The 25,696-nt window shown below is 40.6% G+C and overlaps 1 protein-coding gene and 1 pseudogene across 1 annotated transcript in view; both read left to right on the top strand.

Annotated features, from left to right (window-relative positions):
* Nucleotides 1-331: 331 nt before the first annotated feature.
* On the top strand, nt 332-1,416 carry LOC115636798 (annotated as a pseudogene).
* Nucleotides 1,417-2,449: 1,033 nt separating this feature from the next.
* Nucleotides 2,450-25,696, top strand: part of SSU72 (SSU72 homolog, RNA polymerase II CTD phosphatase) — a 62,652-nt gene continuing 39,405 nt past the window's right edge. Inside the window, exons 1-2 of the mRNA XM_030537372.1 lie at nt 2,450-2,695; nt 18,034-18,177. Of these exons, the coding sequence (XP_030393232.1) occupies nt 2,616-2,695; nt 18,034-18,177 (224 nt within the window). The 5' untranslated portion in view covers nt 2,450-2,615. The remainder of the gene's footprint in view (nt 2,696-18,033; nt 18,178-25,696) is intronic.

Here is a 25,696-nt window from a genome sequence, read left to right as displayed (position 1 = left end):
TGGTCTAGTGATCAGAGCAGAGGACTGGAACCATGGGCTCTACCCCTAGATCTGTCTCTAGTATCTTTTGTGACCTCAGGTTAGTTACTTAACCTCTCTGTGCCTTGGTTTTCCATCTGTAAAATGGGGTTAATATTTTCCTACTTTTTTAATGAGCTTCCAGATCCTTGGATGGAACGCACTATCAAAATCTAGTGTTGTTGTTATTGTTTTGTGACCTCAGGAATCTAGAATATTTATCCCTGAACATTCTGACTTCACTACGTTTCTAAAAAACCAAAACCAAGCCCTAGTGCCAACCTCAGCAGCTTCATTCTTTTTTCCTGCTGTAATGTTTGATTAAAAAATCTTACAAACCCCAGCTGTGATTTTTGACAATGAATTGGGTCATGTAAAGTTGGCATTGCTGGAGAGATGACACCAAAATCTATCATTATTTCAGTGGTTGGTCACCCTAAAGTGAAAGCAGCTGCGCCTGGAGATGGTCAGGAGGAATACTATTTTGGAGATGAAGCCCTGTCCAAGTGGGAGGGTCTTATCTTTGAAATATCCTGTTGACCATGGCAGGGCTGCATCTTGAGATGACATAGAGACACTTTGAAGACATATTTATGAGCGTGAACTTAGAATAGACATCAGCGAGAGGCCAGTGCTAAAGAGTGAACCCCCTCTGAATCCTCTTCACAATCAAGAAAGATAACTGAGCTGATGTTTGAGTATTTTAAGGTACCAGTCTGTATCTACCTGTTTAGGGGACATTGGCATTGTATGCATCTGTTTGTACCACTGGAATGGTAATGGACAGTGGAGATGGAGTTACCCATGCAGTGCCCATCTATGAAGGACACTGCTTACCTCATGCAGTTTCCAGGCTGGATGTTGCAGGCAGGGATATCACTGACAGGCTGTTCTCTCATGAACAGGGCCAAGAGAAATACGGTGAACTGTCAGATATCAAGGAGAAGTTCTGCTCTGTGGCTTTAGACCCCAGCCAAGAGATTAAGAGAAAGTCAGAGGAGGTCCTGAGAGATTATAAACTGCCTGATGGAAATGCCATCAAAATTGGTCTTCACCTCTGCAGAGCACCAGAAATTATTTTCATGCAGCATTGGCATTGATACACCAGAGCTTCAGACTCTGATTTCCAACAGCCTTACAAAGTGTGATGGGGATATTTGCCAGCATCTGCATGGCTCAGCCCTCTTTCGAGGACTACATGAGAGGCTGTTTAAAGAGAAAGAGCAGCAAGTTCCTAAAGGAGTTTGTGTGAGGATTGTAGCACCACCAGGCAGGAAGTACTCTGTGTGGATGCGAGCTTCCATCATTACTTACTTGGCATCCTTCATGCCAATGTGGGTCACTGTTTGAGACTACAAAGAATAAGGATCTTCTGTTGTGCACAGAAAATGCTTTTAAGAGGATTGAACTCGGGTTAGGGTTGAATTGTGTCAGCTACCATTGAGAATTGCATTGAAGACTTAACTGGAAAAAAAAAAGTTGTCCCGCTTGTGTGATGGTGATTGAATAAAAGTGAAAAAGTGCATTAAATGATCTTTGCAGTGTTGTTGTAGCGGTGTTGGTTCCAGAATATTAGAGAGACAAGGTGGGTGCGGTACTATCTTTTACTGGATCAGCTTCTGACACTGAGAGAGACAAGCTTTCGAATTACACAGAGCTACAGGACCTGAAGAAAAGTTCTGTGTAGCTTGGAAGCTTGTCTCTTTCACCAGCCAAAGATATTACCTCACTCAGCTTGTCTCTGTGGTATTTATAAGATGCTCATCATCTTGGAATCTATGGTATTAGTAGTTATTATAGCCTAAAAAAAGGATACTCTGGGGATAAACTGATCACTCCAATTGTCAGGCAGGAATTATACCTTCACACTCTTGTTCCCCCTCCCTGCCCCAGGCTTTGCTGTCTGTGTAATCATTTGTGTCCATACCAAGTGTGTGCTGAATGCCTCCATATTAGGATTGTAAATGTAAATAGCTGCATGAGGGTCAGGGCAATGGTGAATCAGGCCCCTTTTCTATAAGAAAGTCAGCTCTAGAGAGTTTCCCTGCTGAGACTGTCCCTTAGCACTAGAGGCTTTTCTCATGGTGTCACCTGCTCTTTAGGGACTCATTTCACACCAGCTCCGAAGTGTGTTTGGCTTTTATGTCTGAGAGCCTGGGTGGGATTCGAACCGGTGTCCATGAGACAAGTCGCTTTGAAGTACCTTCTCTGCCCCCGCCCTTTGGCACGGGAGGGAGGGTTAGCAGGCCCTCTTGCTCCACTAGGGCGGCGCTGTCAGACTGGTCCGCCTCCTTTCTATGACTGGCGGCCTCTCGCTATGGTATAACATATCCCTCTTCTCGATGGCTGGCGGACCTTCCCTAGGGTGGCGCTCTCTCTTCCGTCCCGCCTCTCGATGGTATGTGAAGGGCTCCGCTCTCGTGCGGTCTCTATGGTTAGGGGAAGCAGGTCGACGCTGCCCCTGGTGACACGTCCCGGCGCCGCCCGTCGTTGGCTCTGGCCGCCATTTTATGTGAGCCGCAGCCGGAGCCGGACGGCCGGGACCAGAGGAGCCGCGATACCGGCGGAGGGGAGCTGGGCCTCTTCCGCGTCCCGCCATGCCCTCCTCGCCGCTCCGGGTGGCCGTGGTGTGCTCCAGCAACCAGAACCGCAGCATGGAGGCGCACAACATCCTTAGGTAACCGGGGCCTGCCCGTCCCCCCGGTCCGGGCCTGCCCGTCCCGACCCCTTCCCTCAGCGAGCCCGCCGCACTTCTCCCCTCTTCACGCCCACAGAGGCTGCTGGCGCCGCGTCTGCCCGGGACCGGATCCCCGTCTCCCCGCCCACGCGCCCGGCCCGGCCCGGCCCGGCCCGCTCTCCCATGAGCTCACACCGGGAACCACCGTGGGTGCGCGCTGGGGGGCGTGATATCCTCAGGCGACTGCGTCTCCCGGCCCTGGGCACGCCACAGCCGGGCTCACCTACCGCCCGCTCCACCACCCCCCCCCCCGGCGCCTCCTTTTGCCCGAGCAACCTGGGTCCGGAGCCCGGCCGGGGAGGGTAGAACCGGCCCCTGTGGGCCTGGCCCTAAGTCCTGGGCTCCATCGGGTCTCGCCCCCATATTGACATTTGGGGCGGCTCGGTTCTCACTCTCGCCGGGAGAGATCGATCGGCCCCACCTCCGCCAGCCTCGCTCAGGTCCCGGGCTGGGTTGTTCGAGAGCGGCACTTAACCTCCCTGGGCAGGGGTCTGGGCCTATCCCGGCTTCTCGGCTGCGTCTGCCCCTCTGCTAGGGCTGGGCTGTGCAGGGCTGGTCCCGGGCCTCTGGCGGAGCATTAAAACCCGACCCCCCGCTCATGCTTGCAGGCCCGGAGCAATCCCATGAGCTGGCTTCTAGGCGCTCGGCAACATAAAACCAACCTGCCCCCGGTATCATCCGTCCTCTCGGAATGCACCGGCGGGATTCAGAGACTCGAGCCCACTCTCTCTGGCTTGCTGGAGGGAAACTGGCCAGGCCACTCGGCTCTGAATGTTCAACTGCACCTTCAAGAATATGGCCGCTCGCACATTTAGTGCTGCACATATTTTCAACTCTTCACTTAGTTTAGAGAGGAAAATACCAGAAAGAGATGGAAAGGAGGGAGGAAAAAAGTGATTAGCCAGAAAGTGTGTGTGTTGAATCTCTCATCTAGCACAAGGACGTAAACTAGGTCTTTGTTTAAAATCACGCCAAAGGAAAGCTTAGGAATAAATTGTGGAATGTATTTAAAATGTTTTAGAAGTACAAATGGCATGTGAACAATAAACTATCACTGTGATGGTGGTAGCCATCTTGGTCCAAGGCAATTTACCATGTTAGTAATATTCAAACTCATTTTAAGACTTACTGAGACAATAATATTGTAAACATTCTATTGTAAACAGACACTGCCTTTTCTGCTACTAAACACTAACATATTAAAAATGTAGGGATTTAAAAAATGCAGTATATCTTTCACATTTTGCTGTTTTACTCTTTGTGTTTCTCTCAGCTCCTACAAGGGAAACGGATGAAGTCACTTTTAGGTTCCCAATGTTGCAAGTTCTGCTTTCATGGTTTTAAAAAAAAACAAAAAACAAATCCCAAACATTTCTTGTGGTCTTAAATCTTGCAAATGAGTTCTTAGCTTGTTAGCACAAAACTTAGGTTTTAAACAACATGAGTTAATAGTTAGTTCCTTAAAATTAGCATGAAATGGCTGTTTGGATAAAATTTTTCTTGTGTGCTGATAATGCTTCAAACAATTAAAATAGCAATAAGTTTTAAAAATAATTTACTTCTTCCATTTCCAAAATGGCAGGTGAAATTCAGTGTTGATAAGTGCAAAGTAATGCACGTTGGAAAACATAATCCCAACTATATATCCAAATGATGGTGTCTCAATTAGCTGTTACCACTCAAGAAAGAGCTGTTGGAGTCATTGTGGATTGTTCTCTGAATACTCTGGCTCAATGTGCAGCAGCAGTCAAAAAAGGTAATAGACTGTTAGGAACCATTAGGAAAGGAATAGATAAGACAGAAAGTATCATAATGCCATTATATAAATCCACAGTACGCCTATTCCTTGAATGCTGCATGCACTTCTGGTCACTCCATCTCAAAAATATTTCAGAATTGGGAAAAACTACAGAGAAGGGCAACAAAAATGATTAGGGGTATGGACAGCTTCTGTGTGAGGATTGATTAAAAAGACTGGGACTGCTCAGTTGAGAAACATAACTAAGGTGGGTATGATAGAAGTCTCTAAAATCCTGAATGGTGTGGTGAGGGTGAATGTTGAAGTGTCTCTTTTTTTTATATATATATATAGATATAGATACATAAATACACACATACCCCTCCACATAACGCACGAACCTGCGGTCACCAATTGAAATTAATAGGCAGCTGGCTTAAAACAAACATAAGGAAATATTTCTTCACACAGCACACAGTCAACCTGTGGAACTCATTGCCGTGGGATGTCGTGAAGGCCAAAAGTATAACTGTGTTCAAAAAAGAATTAGATAAATTCCCAGTGGATAGGTCCTTCAATTACTGTTAGCCAAGATGGTTAGGGACGCAACCCTATGCTCTCAGAGTCCCTAAACTTCCAACTGCCAGAAGCTGGGACTGGACGACAGTGGACGGACCACTCGATAATTGCCCTCTTCTGTTCATTTCCTCTGAAGCATCTGGTGCTGACTGCTGTTGGAAGACAGGATACTGGGCTAGATGGACCATTGGTCTGACCCAGTATGGCCATTCTTGTGTTCATTTATGCTGTTTTTTTTTGTTTACATATTACTAATGTGGACAATGGAAAATATTCATTTTCTAGTGAAGTTCAATTTGTGGTTTACAGACTCCTAAGTCAGAGATGGAGAATACCTACTTGATCATCCAGTCCATCATGCTGTTGTGGGATTTGTACCCTACAGTACTTTACATGTCTTTCCAAAGCATACTACAACTAGACATTACAGCAAACAATGTGGGGGAATGTTTCAATTGAACAGAATTGTTACTGAAATTTTAAAATAGCATAGAGGCATTTCTATTGCATTTTATAAAGTTTCTAAGGCAAAAAATTAGGTTTTATAATACAGGGTACCGTGTCTTTGAAAAGATGGGCACAGATTTACATGGCATCTAAAAATACCTTTAAAGAGCTTTCTGAAACATGGTGCTCTGAGGGCTTGTAAAACTTTATTCTGTTTGTAGTTTATTTTAAAATATTTGCACTGAGAAACTGAAACAATACAATTAAAACCCTATTATGGGGCTTTTTTTTAGTGTTGAGGAAATTCTGCTGAAAAGTTCCTGTTTTAAATATTGTTTACCCTTCTCTCGAGTCTCAATATTCACTTGTATAAGCTTTATGGATAGTATTTTAAACTAGGTACAGATTTTGTTTAAAAAAAGTAGATTTTTTTTTAAGTCTTTTCGCTTTGGCAATGTTAATTTTTTTCTAGTCCTTAATTTGTGGAAGATAGGTTTGTCACTACTGCCCATAGTCGTAAATTTTAAAGATTTTTTGACCTACCTGAAGCATTATAGAATTTAAAAGCATTTGTTACTCTTAATACATGGTTTGAGGTTTTTTCAATATTTTTATTGTAATAGGGTCTTGTGCTTTTTTTTAAAAATAGGCTTGAAATAAAATTGAAAACTTGTCCTTGACAAAAATATCAATATTTGTCACTGTTTTGGACTCGGAAATGCCAATTCCAAATACAAGCATTTTTCTGGTATATTTCAACTTTTCCTCCTGCCCTCCCCCAAACAGTGCTCTTGTGTATAGAAACTTCAGGATTTGGGATGGTTCAGAATTGATCAAATTTTCTTTTAAAGGTCTGCTCTCTTCCCACCCCCCCACCTTTTTTTTTTTTTTTGGAAAAGGGGCTTAAAATTTGAAGATTTTTTTGAGAAATCTATAAACTCTTGACCCTTTTAAATTGAAGCACTGTGGATTCCATTGAGGATATGGTTTAGTTTGGAAACTTAGTTAAGAGTGGTTTCAGAGTAGCAGCCTTGTTAGTGTGTATCCACAAAGAACAGGAGTACTTGTTGCACCTTGAAGACTAACAGATTTATCTGAGCATAAATAGCCCACGAAAGCTTATGCTCAAATAAATTTGTTAGTCTCTAAGGTGCCACGAGTACTCCTGTTCTTTAGCTAAGACTGTTTGTCAGACCGACATTCTGTATAGCTTTATACTATCACTTATTCCTTACAAAGAGTCAGCTGTCTGTATGTTTTCTGTATTCTGTGTGGCTGCAAATGTCCTACAAGATCAAACACTAGCTGCTTTGGTTTTTTTAAAATGGCTTTCCCAATGTCCCAATATAGTCCCTTATCTATTGCTTGCTACAACTATATTTAAACTTCTTACAACCATAACACTATGATATAAAAGTCTAACGAGCTGTGATGCTACTGCATATATGTAGCATGTTGAAATATAAAACCCAACACAAAATACCTCAAATAATATTGACCAAATAAATGACTTTCATGATACCTTAAAAGTTGCCAGACCAGATGTTATTCTGTAACCATACTCAGCCACACCTGGCTTATCCTGTGTTGTAATTGCTTTTATAGTTTTCACTTGGGATACACTACAACAGGTGTTCTCAAACTGGGGGTTGGGACCCCTCAGGGGTCATGAGATTATATGGGGGGTTGTGTGCTGTCAGCCTCCACCCCAAAACCCACTTTGCATCCAGCGTGTTTAATGATGTTAAATGCATAATGTTTTAATGTATAAGGGGGGGTTATGCTCAGACTCTTGCTATGTGAAAGGGGTCACCAGTACAAAAGTTTGAGAACCACTCCACTACAAACAACAAGGTAACATGTTCTCTTGCATAGTATTTTAAATGTATGCAGTAATACTGCATAAAATCATAGTTATCTATGGGAATTTGCACGGTAAAAGATAGTACCTTTGCATGTGTATATGTAAGCATAGTATAGTAGAATGTTACTGTTTCTCTCTTGGATCATGAAAATTAAATACAAAGGTGTCTACAGTACACTGACAAAGTCAAGGTCTCTGAGACAGTTTGCTACTCCTTAACTCGGGTGGCCAGCCTGAGCCTGAGAAGGAGCCGGAATTTACCAATGGACATTGCCAAAGAGCCACAGTAATATGTCAGCAGCTCCCCCTCCACTCCCAGCACCTCCCCCTCCCTCCCTGCATCTCCTGATCAGCTGTCCTGGCATGCAGGAAGCTCTGTGGGGACAAGCAAGGGCACTGCAGGCTCAGGAGCGGGAAGGGGTGGAGTAGGGGCAGAGCCTGTGGCAGAGCCAGGGGTTGAGCTGTTAGCACCCTCCGGCACATCGGAAACTTGGCACCTGTAGCTCCAGCCCCGGAGTCAGTGCCTATAGAAGGAGCCGCATATTAACTTCTGAATAGCCGTATGTGGTGCTGGAGCCACAGGTTGGCCACCCCTGGCTTAACCGGTTTAAAGTTTGTTGTGCAAGAGCAGTAGCCCTTTAGGGCTTAAAACTTGTCCATGAAGAATCCTAACAAAAATGAATTTCCTATAGTTTAAGAATCTGATCCATTCATATGGTAATTATTATTTGTATAGTGGCAGTCCTCAAAGTCCCCAGTTGGGATCACGTTGAGTATTGTATGAACTTGTAAAATGACATTTCCTGCAAGTATTTTGGATGAGTCTAAGGCAAGATGCAACAGTTGAATCTAGCAAACAGTAGAAGGGATTGGAGGAGAGAGAATGAAGCTAACAGTAATAAAGTTCCATGGTTGCATAAGTTAGTTGCACGCACAGCATCGTGGTTCTGAACCATTTAATTTTTTTAATAAAAATATAACTAAATATCAAAGTTTCTGGGTTTGGTGATAGGATTGCTACAGTATAATGTGTATCAGAATGTGAAACTGCAGTAGATTAATAGAGAATGTATATAAAGCAAACCAAATCCTACACTGAAAAATATTTCAGATTTATATTTCCTTTTTATGAAGACACATTATAGTAGTAGTGTTGCCAGAAAAAAATGTAAATTGATGTACATGAACAAAGTTATGTTCTTCAGGACAGGGAACTGTTTCTCAATTCATTATTGTAACCACATTGTAAATGGACAGCACTGTGTAAATTATATCATCTCAACATGGCAGTTTGAACATATGTTTATATTTATATACTAACTACAGGAATGAATGATGGTGTGATAAGCCAGTGTAGAAAAAACTAAATTACCCAGGTAAAAGGCAGTGTGAAGCCTCCAATATGTAGGCATAATATTGGGGCTATAGCAACTGCAGTTATTGCCTTGCTTTTATCAGTTTGCATCGCAGTCCAGTGTTCTTTGTTGTTAGTTTGTAAGCCTTAAGTGAAAGAGATTAACTCATTTACTGAACCTAGTGTCTGTTTCTAGGCCCACATTACAGTGTGCTCAGACCAGGAGGAAGGGAATGCCCCTTGCAATCAAATTAGAAGAATCACTAGCAGGTTCCAAAGGCTGGGAAAGTCCATCTTCCATTGAGAACTAGAGAAATAAAATCTACCCTGAAGTAACACAAGACAGGACAGTGAACATATCTGAATACGGAATAGACTGGGTACAACTTGTATAGTGCATTGTCCAAAATTGTAAATTAAGCATGTAGGGAATTACAAATGGAAACAGGATTAAAGAAACTGGGATTAGTTTACAAGATAAAATTTAGAAGCTTGCAGTATTATCCCAGTTGCTCTTTACCTTGAGTGTGCACAATTTATCTGAATCAAATTCTCCTTTTCTGTCACTTAATGCAGCTATAAGGATTTTCTTTTGTCAGCAAATCTTTCAAATAATTTCCAAATTCATCATAATGAATGTATATACTTTATTATATAGAGTACCTCACTGAAAGTGCCTTCCTAAAAGGAAATGTACTTTTGAATTCTTTCAGTGTAGAGTTCCATGCCTACTGTGTTTACACTGTTAATCTGTTGCATTTTCAGACTAATATTGTAACAACTCAGTCTCTTGAAATTAGGATTTCTGTATTTGTAGCTGACTTCTGGTTTTATTCAGAATTTGTAGCTTTTGAGTGAGGGTTTATGTATTACCTATACATTCATACAAGCTCATTTTTTAGGAAGTTGTGTGTTGAGAATTCTGGTGGGGGTATGATGTATATTAATGGTGTAAACAGGATGAGAATTGAAAGCTTATAACAGAAACTTCATTAGAGCTTTAAACCACAAATCATTTAATATTGGCGGTGTAACCACGTAAGAGAGACAGAAGTTCAACCAAGTCCAGTTTACAATAAACAAGCTTCAGTCAGTTTCTGTACCAATTGGGTAGTATCAATCAGCAACTGAACTAAATGAAGAGTATGCTTACCTTTTTGTCAAATAATTTGAAAACATGCTTTTGTAAACTAAAATGGGAATTGTGTTTTAGCTTGAAACCAGCGAGAACGAGCAAATGCCAACATTGACTTATTAAATTTTTATATTGATAGAATTTGACTTATTTAACAAACATTCAAAAGGACAAACATAGAAATGGAGCAAGTTGTCAACTTTCTGAAGATTTCAGAGGCAGAAACCGGTCAGCAATATGCTTTTAGATTGCAAATGCAGTTTTTAAGAGTTAAGTGCATGCTGACTGAATGGGATCCAACTTCAGATTAAACTGAAAGTTATTTAAAGAGATGCTGTTCATTATTCTACTTTTACTCATTATAATGTGTGTTAAACTTGCCCAGGAACTGAATGTTTACTTTTTCTTAAATATTGTTGCCATTCAATTGCAATAAAGCAGTTATTTTACACCCCTTTATATTGTGTTCAATATTGGCCATTCAAGAGAAGAATCTCAGCAGTATTTTGAGTTTAAGGTTAAGTGAGATTCTCTTTTAAGAACAAAGGGTCATATTAGGTTCCAGAATATTAATTTTACCTGCTTGGACCAAAGTTCTGTTTCTTCTGCTTTAGATGCCACCAGCGTCTAAAATTGAATAAGGGCTGCTGTGTCCTTTTTCAAGTGTTAGTGATTCAGCAGTGCTGTGGAGCACTGCTGTCAGCTGTTAAACTGGTTCCTAGAAGTAGAGAGTTCTATGTAGAGTGTTTAGAGATCCTTCTGGTGGAAAATGCAATTGCCCCAATTCAGCAATGTAATTAACTTCGTGCCTAACTTTAAGCATAGGAGTAGTCCCCCTGATTTCACTGGAACTAACTTTGTGCTTAAAGCTGGGCACATGCATGCTGAATCAGGGCTTATCTGTGTAAAGTTTTTGCTAAACCAAGCCTGTCTACACTTGCAGAGTTTTTGCACTGTCAGTTTCAATGGTGATAGTGAACCGGTGAACGAGGAGTGCTGGTTTATGTACTCACTTCCACAGGCATCGGCAGAGTGTTTACATTTGCAGCACTTCTATCCTCGATGAGAGGAAACGCACTGAGGGCTGCTATCCTACAGTGCAACTCTCTCTTGACAATAGGCCTTGTGGGAAAGGGGGGTGGGGTAATCGCGGGGCATCCTGTGTCCCTGCACAGCCTACTCTCCCCAAACATGGATCAGCTCCAGTAGCTCAGCATTGCTCCAAGCAGGGAATCATTTGTTCCATGGAGCAGGCATTGTCACCTGACCAAATAAGTGAGCATTTGCCAAGAGAACCGGAAGAGGAGTTTCAAAGTTCCTGGGGCTTTACATGGGGGAGGAGTAGATGTCCGTTTACCTGGTGGCAGAGCTGCTGGCCAGAGTGATCACCTAGGCACTGTGGGATATCCTGTGGAGGCTAAAAGCTCTGTAAACAGGAAGAACATGTCTTCACTTGCACATCACTGGTAAGATCTGTGCGCCTCTCGTGGAGGTGGTTATCTTTTTGTGGTGAAACTTATGAGTTTCACTGCAAAAAGGCATTGGTAAGTGTAGACATTCCCACTGTCTTTGTGCAAAAAAGGACTTTTTCTGCTTTAAATGGCAAGTGTAGACGAGCCCTGAGTGTGGGTACAATCTCTTGTCTAGGTTCATAACTTTAACGAGCATTAATAGAAATCATTTACATAAATCTTACATCCATCAATAGACTTCTTAATGCATTGGGTTAGAATTATGCATTTACAGTAATCAGTCATCTGAGGTGTGCTAGTATTGTCTTGCTGTTGCTGTAGATGGTGTACTTGAAGTCATCTTAATATTTCCCATATAGCTATAAATAACTTTACTCTTACCTTGATAATGCAAGACTCTGTAAAGTATTCTTTACTGTAAATGTTAGACTTTTTTGTATTACTGAAGATTGGTGCTAGCTGTTAAGTTACTTGATTCACTCACTAATCCAAACTTGTTTAATTGCTTAGCAGAAGAAGGCTGTGCTGAATAACTCAATTGTTACTAGAAATCATTTTTCATACAGTTACCAGAAATGTGCTGAAACATTTTCAAATTATGTCAAAGTAGTACAACCATGTAGTGTAACTGACAGACACAGATATACTCTGGCAACTACTAATGCAATGTAAAGACTTTGGTTTTGAGAGATGTGCTCTGACTGTTTAGTGAAGAGAGGCCTCTCAAAAATAAGTCAGAATGCATCAAAATTTTGAATCTTGGGGTAGGAAGCCTTGCCAGTGAAAGGTTTCTATTTATTATTTCAGCTGGGATGCAAACTTCTTCAAATGCAGCTTTTTACCTTTTTGAGAGAGGGTGGCTGTGGTAAGTGTTGAGGTGAAAGCTGTGGCCAGTATGTCTGCCCCTCCTGTGACTCATTTCAGCCAGTGGCATTGTGGTATGCAAACAAAAAAAGATCAGGGAGAGAAGTGGAAGAAAATGACTTGACTATTGCAATTCTACTATTCTTCCTCTTTCTCCGCCCACCCTCCCAGGACAGAAGAAAAGGGTACAGTGTCAAAATCTCTTGCTGTTACCCTATGGCAGAGTTGTATTGTGAAATCCCACTACTTGATGAAGTGATGGCTGTAGGGCAGCAACAGATGGGTGGAGGAGGGGAAGGAGAGGGATAAGGGAGCTCCATTTTAAAAACCTGTTCTCTTTCACAGGTACGGATTGGCTAACTCACACTATTCATAGTCATTCCAGATACCATTTCACATCATGTAGTAGACAGAATTTATTAGTCAGCCTTATTTCCATATCAGATTTTTAAATGAGGGCGGGATTTGTTCTTTTACTGAAGTGATTCTCATAAGTGACAACCTGTTTTCGTGGACTTTAAAACGTCTTTATTGGTTATTGTAGCTGCAGGAATGAAAGTTTATGTAAATCTGATGTTTACTTCAGACCAGTTTGTGTTCACATTTCTTGTATAACCGCATCTCAATTGTTTTGAAGTTAAAGTATTTAAATACTAAACAGTATTCTTACATGAAAATTCAGTTTTTATAATGGGAGACTGGTGCTAGCCACCCATGAAGTTATTTCTGTAATAAACGCTACCTTGGGAATCCCAGAAAGGCAGAAACATACTGATGTATTTCAACTACAAAACAGATTTGGTGTGTTAGTTCAGATGCAGTAAAGTTTACAAAAACTGAAAAGTTTGAATTTAATGATTAAAATGTCCATCTATCATGGTTCTCCTACTGTACTATTTTTGCCCAGTAGGGACAATAGAATGAAACTAATGTAAGTATGGAAAATGGCCTAGGCATGAGTAGCCAAGATATTAGCCTCTGTGCCAAGGATTGGGGAAGGGAAGAGAAATTAATCTTTTAAAAAATAAGTCTTCCTCTCTCCACTATGGGGAATTATACACTCTTTCCCCTTCCATCCATCCCAGCTGTCCTCCATGGTGTAGCAGAAAGAAACTAACCAGGATCACCTCAGTTTCATATCACAACCCCTGTCTCCACTGTGTGCAGAAACAGTAGAGCATTCAGAATTATTAGAGAGGGGGAAAAAGTATAGGAAGATGAGAATAGGGGGAGATGGAATAAAAACACAATAAGACAGATACATTACTACGGCAGCCTTCCTCCTATTTGTCGTGTGGCAGCACACGAGAGCTTAGGACAAAGCTTGGTCCTTTACAATCTGTGCCAAGAAGGTGTTGGGAATAGGTTGTGCATAAACACTTAAAATTAAACCCTTGTATTTTATTTTTTTCTTGCAATTTGATACTTGGAGAGCAAGGAAGGTCAGAAGCTCACATCTTCTGCTCTGGATCTCAGGGCTTGATAACTTCAGTCTCTTTTGTGTATTGATAATTCAGTGAAGTTGCAAGTCTGGGTCTTTAAAAAGCAAGCCAGACTCTTGAAATGCCTTTCCAGAAATCACGCCAGAATTAGAAAGCCAGATGTTTTTACCTCGTACACAATACTGACCGACCACTTCGCTCAGATTCTCAGACCTGCTTTCTGACAGGCTAATGGACAAGTTCTTCTAAGTGCTGATACTCAAAAAAAACTTATTATTACAATCCTTTTGTTTTCAAGTGGATGCTGGGCAGCTTGCTGAGGCCAAGAGATTGGTGGTACCTAATATACTATTAAAATAGCCAACCAAGTAAACATAAATATGAGAAGTTATGGTAGGCTTGAGCTTGGTGATACAGCATTATGGTTGGGAAGCCATACTAGGACTAGTAGATATTTGCAGTGAGAGCCGTTGTATTGCACTATAGGTGAAGCCATAGACTCTGATCCTGCTTCTCCTAATCTTAACTCCACAAATAGTGGCATGTGTGTGCACGCATGTGCATATGTACCCCCCACCCCCTTTTCCATAATGACCTAGTGAGAAGAGATCTAAAAGTCAGCACCATGCAGTTGATTTTTGTCTGGCCCTCAAAATCTCTCTTCTGTTGTAATTATTAAACTAATAGCTGCTCACAGGAATGGAATGGAAGACATGTCTAGTTTATTATGACTTTTTTGGCTACAAGTCTGAAAATTAGTTTGTCCACAAATTTTGGCTATCTAGCTGGAAAAACTTCGCTGATTCCAATGCTTGTACTTTTTATTAAATTTAAACAACAAACATTTGATGCTTTTTTAGAAAAATATTTGGTAGAAGAAAGGTTTATGTAATTCTCAGTTTGAAAAAAATTACTGTTCTTGAAATATTAAGTACTATCATTTCTGATACTGCTCCTTCCTCGTGCTTTCAGGTGTCTTTCTGATCTGTAACAGTGAATGTTCTGCATTCGTACTTGTGCAATTCAGCATAGACTGATTTAAATGAAAGGAGGAAAGTAACTAAAAATAGTCCTAATCGCTGCACAGCTGACTGACTTTGCTGAAATTGTATAGCCATCTCTTGGAAGCTGCATATGTGCGTTTTTAAACAATAAATTGACATTTCAGGGAGACTTAGCCTTTGGGTTCTTAAGCATTGTATGCTTATCAATTTAATTGGAGAAGTTTTTAAAATGGTAGAATTCTTTCAGAAGACCGGTAATTTGGATCAAGAAGTAGTGAGTCCATAGAAATGAGTAAAATCTCTTATTTAATCACTTGCTTTATTAGATATTGAAATTATGAAGTGCATTTCTTAAGTAAGTATCCTGAAAGCTGCAGCAGAGGGACTTCAGTTAAAACAAGTGCAAACCAAGCATAAGAGGACCTGTCACTCATACATCGGAACCCAAATTCTGCAAAGCTTTGTCTCTTAACACATTTTTTTCCCTGGTTAGACAACCAGCTATTTTGTTGGTGAGACAGATGGGGTGAATGGAGTGGAAAAAAATGGATAAAAACAAAACTGCCTTTCTTTGCAGTGAAAATAATGGATGGGGTTGTGGTGGTTTTTTGCTGTCCCTCTTCATCTTTACCCCATAATGATTGTCAATACACTGTACACATTTGCTTTCTTGCTTAGTATGCAAAGTAGTTAGCGTCAATTAGCTACTACTAAAACTTTAATTCCATTATTTACTTGCTGGTCATTTAATAAGATGTCAACTTATACTGTGTACTAATTTTCCACAAAAAATTTCCCCTGTCTGGTAACAGTGGATGTGGTACAGTCTCTTGAGTGATCTGTGGGCCAAAAGGGGAGTCTGGACAATAGCCAGAAAGATTGAATCAAAGGTTAGAAATGAAGAAAACCTTCTAGCTCATCTTGTCGCTCACCCTGCCAGTTCAGCATTGTTACCTACAGTATACGTTCTGGTATTCCATTGCGTAATTTTAAATGCCCAAGCAGGGGTGGTTCCATCACTTTCTTTGGTAGCATATTCCATAGCGTAATAGTTCTTGCTCTCAGGAAGATTTTTCTGATAATCAGCCAAAATATCCTTAAAAGGGTGTAGATAGAGCAATGATGCAGTTACAGCTTTTGGTAGGGGAAAATACTTGGTGAAGTTGAAATTCATGGTATTGGTATTATGGTTTTTTGCACAATTTTTACTTCCTGATTACATCAGTGTCTAGCAAGTGTGGGGTGGGGGTAGATTCTGGTAGTTTTTGATTTATTACAGTGTATATAATTAATCCAGTAATCAAGGTCCTGTGTATCTTGTGTCACATTAGAATCAGATTCTGTGGCAAGCACCCTTAAATTCAGCAGCAATATTATTAACTCATTTCCTTGAAATCTCTTCACTCCCTTCCTCCTGACTTCTATGAAACTCAGTGAAGGCTCATAGAATGTAAATTCGGTGATTTTAATATGGTGGGTTTTTTCATTATGCTCTCCAGATTGCCCGTTTCCATAGAACTTGGCTTTCGTGATGTCCAGACAGTCCAACTCAAACCCCCCTTCTTCTCCCATCCAGTTGTGTGCCAGAGGAGGAGAGGGGTGTTTGTGCATGTGTATAAAAGTCTGTTCTGGTATAAGATTGTTTTCAAAGATACAATATTATGAAAATACGATCTACAGGTGCACTAATAACATTTAATAAAATTTTAGGCTGGTATAAATTTATTTTCAGAATTTTAAATGAGAGGAATCTGTTCCTTTAGGGACTGATTCCAAAGCAATATCGTATCTGTGTTTAGTAGTGGCCCTGATAGGCTATCAAGTACATATTGGTCATACAGTGTACTGCAACTGACTTACCATGGTGGAATGTGAGAGCATCAAACCAAGGACTGGTGCCAAACTCTAGAGCTGCTATCTGCTTTCTATTCCTGGTGGAGTCTGAAGTGGAGATTGGGCTTCAGGGCCAAAATCAATAACTCAAGCTGAAGGGGAGACTCGTACTTAGCTGTCAGAAGTAGCACACTGAATCTCCTGCATTAGTCCCACGTAGTCTGAGAGAGGATGCTATATAGGTGCAGATATATATTATAGTTATTAAATAGGCTCTGTGAAAGGAACGTACAGCTTTACAGGTTCCACTTGAAGGCCTCTGTTATAAGATTTTGGGACTCTGAAGCGAAGTTATTTCTCTCCATTAAACCCTACCGTTTATTAAAGGATGGGAAATGAGGACAAATTTCACTTTCTTACGCTACATTCTTTCCATAATGGATGTACTATCAAAAAAATCCTTTGTGGTGGCTTAGATAGCATGAGTGTTTCAGGTGCACAGCTGAAGTGTATAGAACTGTTGTTACTTTTGAATATTGCCTCTTCCATAGAAACTGATTTTTGGATTGGCAAAAAATGGAATGTTTTGACATTTTAGTATATTAGAACTGCACGTTATCAGCTGTGTTGGTGATAATCAGTCTTGTGGCTAAGGCCGTGTCAGTACTTGCTGGGCTTTTGCATGTACATGGATGTCTAAGTGCAAATGCCTAGTGTAGTCATGATTTGTACCAGTACAGCAGTTTTGAGTCCCTTTACTAAGTCTTTTGCAACCCCTAATATCGGGAACGTCAAGATGGACTTTTTCAGGCTCATACCTTTAATTTTACCTTCCTTGGGAGATGCAGGTGAGGAGATTGTTCTAAGTTTTGTGTTCGTTTATGGATGGGTGTGGAATGTTTGAAAATAAAGGTTTGTCTTATTAACCATGTCTCTTTTTTTCATGGTTTCTGTGCTCATCAATAAAGCTTCCCCATTCTGTTTTCAGTCTCTCATTGTGCTTATGCTGCATATTAGAGTTGCACCTGTACAGATGCAAAATTTGGGAGACAGCGGGAAATATAGCCTTTGACTGTGTAACTATTTTGGGTTCTTCCTGCAAACTTTTCATTCTGTGGTTGAACAGACAACTCTTGGCATGAGGATATTAGAGAAACAGAGTTAAATAAAACCCACGTAATTTAAGCTTTTCCATTGTGTTCTAACAAAGCTGGTGAGATTGGAAAAAGAATACAATCCAATTAGTTTTGTTTTGATATCAGACAAAGGAGACACTGCTCACAACTTCACACTTTCTGGCTGTCACTTTTTTGAAACATAACTAAAGTTATTTAAATGAAGTGTAGGATATGTATTGTGCACCAGGGCTTACCTGAAATTGCAAATATATAATTTTTTATCTTAAATTTGCTTAGAAGGTTGGATTCAGAGTTGATAGGTCTCTAAGAAAATTTTTTCCCAAGTCCAGTGCGTTGCTGTTCAGCACATAGACATGTAGGTTTTAAATCTGTTCAATCTAATTATAAATCCCTTTTTTGTCTTTCAGCAAACGAGGATTCAGTGTTCGATCCTTTGGAACAGGGACTCATGTGAAACTACCAGGACCAGCACCAGACAAGCCGAATGTTTATGATTTCAAAACAACATATGATCAGATGTACAATGATCTGCTTAGGAAAGACAAAGAACTGTATCCCCGTGGAATGACCTTTTTAAAAACCCAATATGGTTCATCTTTGAAAGGTGTAATTCATTATTTTGCATAAGGAATACACAGCTGCTTGACTGGCAAGAGCTTTGTTTTAAGGTTCTAGGCAGGTGTTTCACATTATTTTAGGATCTCTAACACTCCCCTTGTAACTTGCTATTGAGTTATAATGCATGCATTCAAAATCCTCTTGTATAGTAAATTAACATACTTAGTTCTTGAACAGAACTATGAATACTTTACACCTTTATCCATGAACTGCAATGCATTGTGGGCTATGTTTTCCCAGTGCAGAGCCGTTTCCTGGCATTCCAAGAACTGCCACCAAAAGAATTAAAATCAAATTTAGATCAGTCAAGCAAACAGGTAAGGTTTAGAGTAAACTAGAGGCCTAAGGGGAGAGAACATAATCCATAAAATATTTTCTCATTAAGAAGCTAATTGTTAATTTCTGGTTTTGGTTGTACATCAAAAACATATTCCTTAAGTATATTTCCAAGAATGGGCACAGAAAACCCAATTTAAATGTGAGGTTTACTCCCAAAGACCAGAGGTGACAAGGGTCAGGCACACTACTTTTCTTCAATTCAGCCATGAGCATGCAGTATTTTAGGACATTTAAATATAAAGTATAGAACAAAACCAAAAAGAACCCCAAACACCTCTTTAGTTTGCAAGATCAGGGCACTTGTTTGGGGTCTTTACACAGGATCTGATTTTTGATATTAAAAATATAATTTGGTATGAAAGGGAAAACTAAATTTATGTAGGTTTTGCTTATTAATTTCTGTAATGATAGATTATGAGACCTGTGTCACAAAATGTGATGCCTCTGAAGTGAGAGTTTGGATAACAAGGTATAATATGGCAGCCTGTCCCTTTCTTTATTGTTGCGTTGACCTAGGTTTTTAACTTCTGGGGAGCTGCATAAAAAATAACCCTGGATCAAATTAGTAAAATCTTGCTAATGTTAGATTTGATATCTATTTTCTATAGCTGTCTGGAAATGGCAGCTAAAATGTTTCAATATTTATTTTTAATATCTTTCAAAACATCACTATTATAACTAAACAGTTTATTTTTGTATGGCTGAAAGTTTTCAGTATTTTTTTTTAAAAGGCTGAGACCAGGCAAACAGGCACTAGATGAGGATTAGAAAATGGGGGATACAGTGAAACCTATTTTAAGTGGCCACCCAAGGAATCAACAAATTCAGTAGCCCAGTAGAAGAGATGGGCTTTCAATTATTTGTTCAACAAAATTGTGTACTGCAAGACTTGAGTAGACTTTTAAAATGATTGTGTAAGACATGGAGGAGGTCCTTGGTGCAGGTTTCACTGTGGCTTGATTTGAGTCAGCAGGTTTTTAGTTGTGTATTTGCTGACTAGAAAACATTAAATTTGAGCTCCATAAGACCCCAGTAGTGGTGGTTTCTTTTGTGTTGAGTTTTCTGAATGTACTCAGCTAAGATGAGCAGCTCCATAAAGCTGTACAGTACCATTAAATTTGATGCTATGTTGGAAATTTCCTTCCACATGGTTTCCCCATAACAATATCCATATTATGCAAGGACATTAGGGAACCCAATTTCTGATGAAAAGACTGAGTAGCAGTATCTCTTAAACTTGAAATTTAGGGCATCCATTGAATCTGTACATAATTTAATTTTGTATAATCACATCTTTGGTGAAGAAAAGGGATATTTCCCAGCCAATCCATCCTCTAATTGAGATGGTGCACATCTCAATGCAAACACTTTTTTATTTTTTTTTCTTCTCTCCTTCAAATGGAGGACTGTTTGAATTGTGCAGTCTTCATTTCCTCAAGCACTTAAGAATTTGCAGTGACTACCACTTTGCCTATACTGTTGTATTGGGACCATAGCACTGTTTTAAGATACATCTCTACCCCGCTATAACGCTGTCCGCAGGAGCCAAAAAATCTTGCTGCGTTATAGGTGAAACCATGTTATATCGAACTTGCTTTGATCTGCCGGAACATGCAGCTCTGCCCCCTTGGTGCGCTGCTTTACCGCGTTATATCCGAATTCATGTTCTATCGGATTGTGTGATATCAGGGTAGAGGTGTACAACAAAATTAAAACACATCTGGTCCCCTATGCAGTATCTTCTCTGGAGTTGCATTTTGGGCTCTGCTCCACATTAGAGGTGGAGTGGCTATGCTCTGAGCCACAGATATTTATGCAGAGTGACACTGAGCACTCCTTTCTGTTTTGATTTTTTTCCCATTCGAGAGAGAGCCCAGTTTGGGGTGGGGAAGGAGTTATGTCTGTATATTTTATGCCCTCAAATGTTGCAAATTCAAGTTCTTTGAAACAGATATACTTTTTCAGTACAAAAGGCAGCTCAGCTTCCAGACTCTGAGTGAGTGGGTAAGTTCTTTCCTAAATTCGTGAAAACCAGAGACCCCTCTTGTTCCTGCCTGGGAGCCAAGGAGTGGCTATCTTTGGGACCAGGGCATTGTGGGACTCAATTAGGGCAGCTGATTACTCTTTGGTGAAGTGGGGGGGAGGGGAAGAAGTGCTTTTGTCTTAGGGTGGGAGGGAACTTCTTTTCCTGTGGTGTCTCAAAGGGGATGTGGGAGAAAGAGTGGGTCCAAATTCCTTGGCTTATCCTTATGCTCCCTAAATCCTGCTTTCTTCAGTTAAGTGGGGAGAGCTGCCACCTTCAGCCTTTCTGCATTGTCTGAAACAGCCGTTGTTAGTGACAAGGGCCAGTTCGTGTATCTCATATTCCCATACTGAGGTAATAGGTCCAATGCAGCACTGTTTGCTCCTGTGTTTAGGAGTGACTTCATGCTCAAGTTCTGTAGGCCAGTGGGGAGACTAGGTGCACTGTGGACACTAGATAGAGGTTTTGGCTACTCCAGCCCGTCATCTGCTAGCCAGTCAACGAATTGATAGCTGCTTCGGAAAGCAGCCGTCCCAACTGGGGCCTGAAGTTCTGCGATGATGTGGACATCAGTCAGCTGAGGTAAAAAGCGGCTTAGAATGGCAAGGTGTATGAAAACTCTTTTCTCTATCTGTGGGGAGGAGGAAAGAAGAACAAGATAGAATCCACACTTCTGCAAAAATAAAAAGCATCTGGATTGCACTAATCTCATAGTGGGGTGTGTGTATGTATCTAGTGCAAATTATCAAGTGTTATGGCTGTAGGTTATAAACCTTTCCATATTTAATCTTTCACATTAAATTAGGACATATTTACAAATGTAGGTACTTCTCTGTTGTATCTAGAAGAGAGAAATACTTTTAAAAGAGTAGCTTGTTAAAAAGGCATGCTGTCAGTTCAGAAGGGGTGGGGATGCAGAAGTAATGAAGCTAGGTTCTGCAAGGATATACATGTAGTACTGGGAGATTAACTTCCATTTTAATTTTAAAATACTGTAAACACTTAAAATGAAATCAACATAGTTGTCAGACGAAGTAATCAGTGCTGCTGTTACTACGTAGGAGAGATGCATCCATTTAAATTCCCAGAGCATTACTGGGAGACTAGTAGCAACATTTTCAACAGTATTGAAGTCCCTTAGTTGCCCAAGTCCTGTTTTCAAAAGGCTGTAGCGTAGACATAGTATACGGTAGCCTAACTTGTGTTGCTCAGGGGGTGTGAAAAAACTCCCCCTGCTGAGTGATATACGTTGCACCGAGACAAGCGCTTGCATGCGTAGCACTATGTCTGTGGGAGAGCTTCTCCCTCCGACATAACTTCTGCCACTTGTAGAGGTGGTTTTATTATGCCAACAGGAGAGCGCTCGCGATGGCATAGAGTGTCTTCACCAGATGTGCAGCAGCGCTGTACGTATAGGCATTGTCTTAAGCTCAGAAGTGCCCAAGTCACCTTTGAAAATAAGACTCTAGATGCTTTTGAAAATTATGCCCTAGACCCTGTTAAAAGTCAGCATACAGAGTCAGATAAGTAGAATAAATATGAAACAAGATCTCACACAGAAAATAGTAATTATGTCCATATGTTTAATCTGAAAAATACTTTACCCAATAAAGAGTACATGACAGGAGGCAGAAATATTCATACCAATATCTGTATGCCAAATACACTTGTTCTGTAGCCCATTCTGTTACTAAAATATAGCTCCAACCTTTTATATACCCCCTTTTACTGCTAAGGAACCATCTGCGTGGGTAGAGAAACCCACTTGTGGAGTCAGTTTTGACTCTGCTGCTGCAGATACCAGCAGTTACCTGGAAACAGATCTTTAGTTATTGAGCATGTCAGTTTCAGCCATACTGCCTTTTGTCAAATCCCTCAGGTAGGGTCATGCTTCTGCAGACCTTGAGGCCTGCTCCTGATAGAATTTAGTGGGAGTTTTCTCATTTGCTTTAATAGAAGGACCAAGCTTGTAGTTGGGAGCCTTTCAAAGAAAACCCAAGTGATGCGGCAAATATTGGTGATCAATAGGTGGCATTCTTTCCTTAAAAAGTGAATGGGAATGTTTAATTTAAAAACAAATGAGATCCCAAATTATTAGCAGAAATTCATGTTCAAATACATAAACTGCAAATACATGTTAATATTATCTGTTTTATTTGTAATTTAAATCTACTGTTTCATTAAGCTTTGGGATCTAAACCACAAAAAATCATTTCAGTTAAAAACCAATGCCTCATATGGTGTTAAGTTTGAAAAATGTCCTGCTGGGGATGTCATCTTTTAAATGAAAAGTAGAATCACGGTCCTCCTGACAACTTGTAGTCACTGAAGAACTCGTGGCTCGCACTTTTCTCTCTCTCTCTCTCTTATCTCCTCCCTTCCCCCCCCCCCCCCGAGAAGTGTTAATGTCACTAGCCTGTCCAAAATCCAACTTACTTAATTACATTCTGCCTATCTGAATTCTCCTTGAAGTTTCTAGTGGCTGTAGTACAGTGGTTCTCAAACTTCATATTGGCGACCCCTTTCAGACAAAAAATCCCTCCCTTATAAATTAAAAACAATTTTTTTATATTTAACACTATTTTAAATGCTAACTTTATAACCTTATTGTTTAAAATGAATTTATTTTTTCTCACCACTTTTAAATTGACTAAAACACATTTTGTTTCAAATTTGTTGTAAGCAGAAGTTTTTAATATTTACTGGTTAATAGTGGGAGGAAGCAAAAAGAAACTTTGTCAGTATCACTTTTCGCAGCAGACTTAGCACCCTGTTGCTTTTACTTCTGCGCTGCTGCTGTTGGCAGGTGCTGCCTCAGAGCTGGGCAGCTGGAGAGTAGTGGCTGCTGACAGGACACCCAGCTCCGAAGGCAGCGCCACCAGCAGCGCCGAACTGCAAAAGTAAGGGTGGCAATGCTATATCATGCCACCTTCCTTCTCTGTAACGTTTGACCTTTCTGCTGGGAAGGGTGGCTTCGGGGGTGAGCCTTAGCCCCGTCAAATTTTGAGATGGCTATAGCTCTTCAGCTGCTGAACAATCACTACCTCTAATGTTGTCTCAGTTTCACCTTTTTAGTCTCAAGACAACGAACATGCATGCATGATACTATAATCCCCAGAATCCAGTTTCCTTAGGATGGTGATAACACAAATATATATTTCGTTTAGGAACAACGATTGAGGCATTATAAGTTTACAATACTTTTTGAAGTAAATACACTGTGAAAGAAAGGTGTGCAATTTTCTAAAACACTAGATTTAAATGATAATATAGCAGTTGGTCCCTGTTTTGTGCGTGTACGTGTGACCCCCTGAGGGGTTGCCACCTCTAGTTTGAGAACCCTGGATATAGTACCGCTTCCTTTACCACCACATAGCAACACTAGTTTAGGAAAAGTTGCCTCCCACCTCAGCTGGTGGGTGAAATTGTTACGTATTAATTTGTAAATTGCTTTGGGATCCATCTAGATAAAACATGGAATGTAAATTTATTATCAAACTAATTTCAGCTACATTAAACACAAAAAATAAAAGTTTGCTAATTAGAAAAGATTAACATCAGTATTGTGAAGCTCTTTCCCTGGATCTTTAAAAGGGTATTACAGTTGGGGGAAAGCTTGCTAAAACCAAACATTTTTGAAAATAGCTTTTGATTAAAATTGATGTAGCAAAACAATGGCAAAATGCTCCATGTTGCAGCATAGTGCCATTTTTGCCATCAGAAATACAGAGCTGACTAAGGCCGTGGCTCTTTTGGGCATTTGCCCTGATTTTAGCCATCACTGTAGCTGTACTGGTGCAACCCCTAGTGAAGATAGGCAAAGTTGTTTTTTGCACCAGTGGGGCTAACCATGGTTACCATCAGGGATAAGTTCTGCCAGTGCAAATAGCTACTTTGTCTACTGTAGGGGTTTTCATTGGGCAGATACACCTGTGGCTGGTCACTGCTTATTGTAACCAGGGCACATCTCCAAAGTTGATATGGCAGCATGAGGAACTGCATGTGAAGTGCCTCTGATGTTCCAGTGAAGTGGTGAGTAGCTGACTCATTCCTGGTTGGTTGATAATGGGAGATCCTGAAGGGGTCACTCTGGAGATCATTGAGGAAACTGTCATCTCCAAGGTGCAGTGTAGTTCAAGACCCATTGATGTTGCCAGAGGAGAGAAAAGCACATCTCAGTGGGGATAATGGGTTAATATTTTTGTTAGTCTCATTCCTTTCTCTCCCTTCCAGTAATATCCATTTGATTACTGCATCCCTATAGCTGGAGTAATTCCCAACCCACAACCCCAGGAAATGTGCTTACATACAGGTCTCCATCTCGGTTGCTCATGAGGCGTGGCCATCTTCAGGATAGGTTGGAATGATTACTTCCGCCCCTTTTTATAGCTGTGTGAACATGGTCGTAGTTTTATTCCGAAGTACATAATAAGCTTTTTAAAAAGATAGTGACACTGCAGAAAAATAGACCCATACATGCCAAAAATCAAGGACTACGTTTCCAAAATCCAGACATCAACTGGCTTATCAGGTTAGTCTCTCTGCACAGCCCTCTGTGTTCCAAAGCACAATAGGACCAAATTCTGCAGCAGTAACTCCTAAATTCTGTGGCAGTGTTAATTTATTCTGATGTCATGAAATGACTTCATTCCCATTCCTCCCACACACACATCTATGGGTCGTAGGTGAAAACATTTGCTGATTTATTTCCAAAGATGGGGTTTCTGTTATGGTCTCTAATAAGCAGCTAGCTCCACTCCTTGAGCTTGGGCTGTTGCACTGTTGTTTCGCTGACCAGCCTGTGCATCTGGCTTCCTTGTTCCTTGGCTGTAAGCTGCACTCCAGCTCTGGGTCTTCATCACCTGGGACTGACAGGAAAGAGAAAGTATATAGAGACTGTCAGAAGTTCTATTTAATGCAGGAAGTAACTTCCTTAGTCTTAAAAATGACAAAGAGTCCAGTGGCACCTTAAAGACTAACAGACTTATTTGGGCATAAGCTTTCGTGGGTAAAAAAATCCATGAATTTGAGGAAGCGAGTTTTTTACCCACGAAAGCTTATGCCCAAATAAATATTAGTCTTTAAGGTGC

The sequence above is a fragment of the Gopherus evgoodei genome, chromosome 18 (assembly GCF_007399415.2).
Source record: "Gopherus evgoodei ecotype Sinaloan lineage chromosome 18, rGopEvg1_v1.p, whole genome shotgun sequence".
NCBI classification, from domain to species: Eukaryota; Metazoa; Chordata; order Testudines; family Testudinidae; genus Gopherus; species Gopherus evgoodei.
Note: the sequence above shows the minus strand (reverse complement) of the source record. Positions and strands in the feature narration are given on the sequence as shown.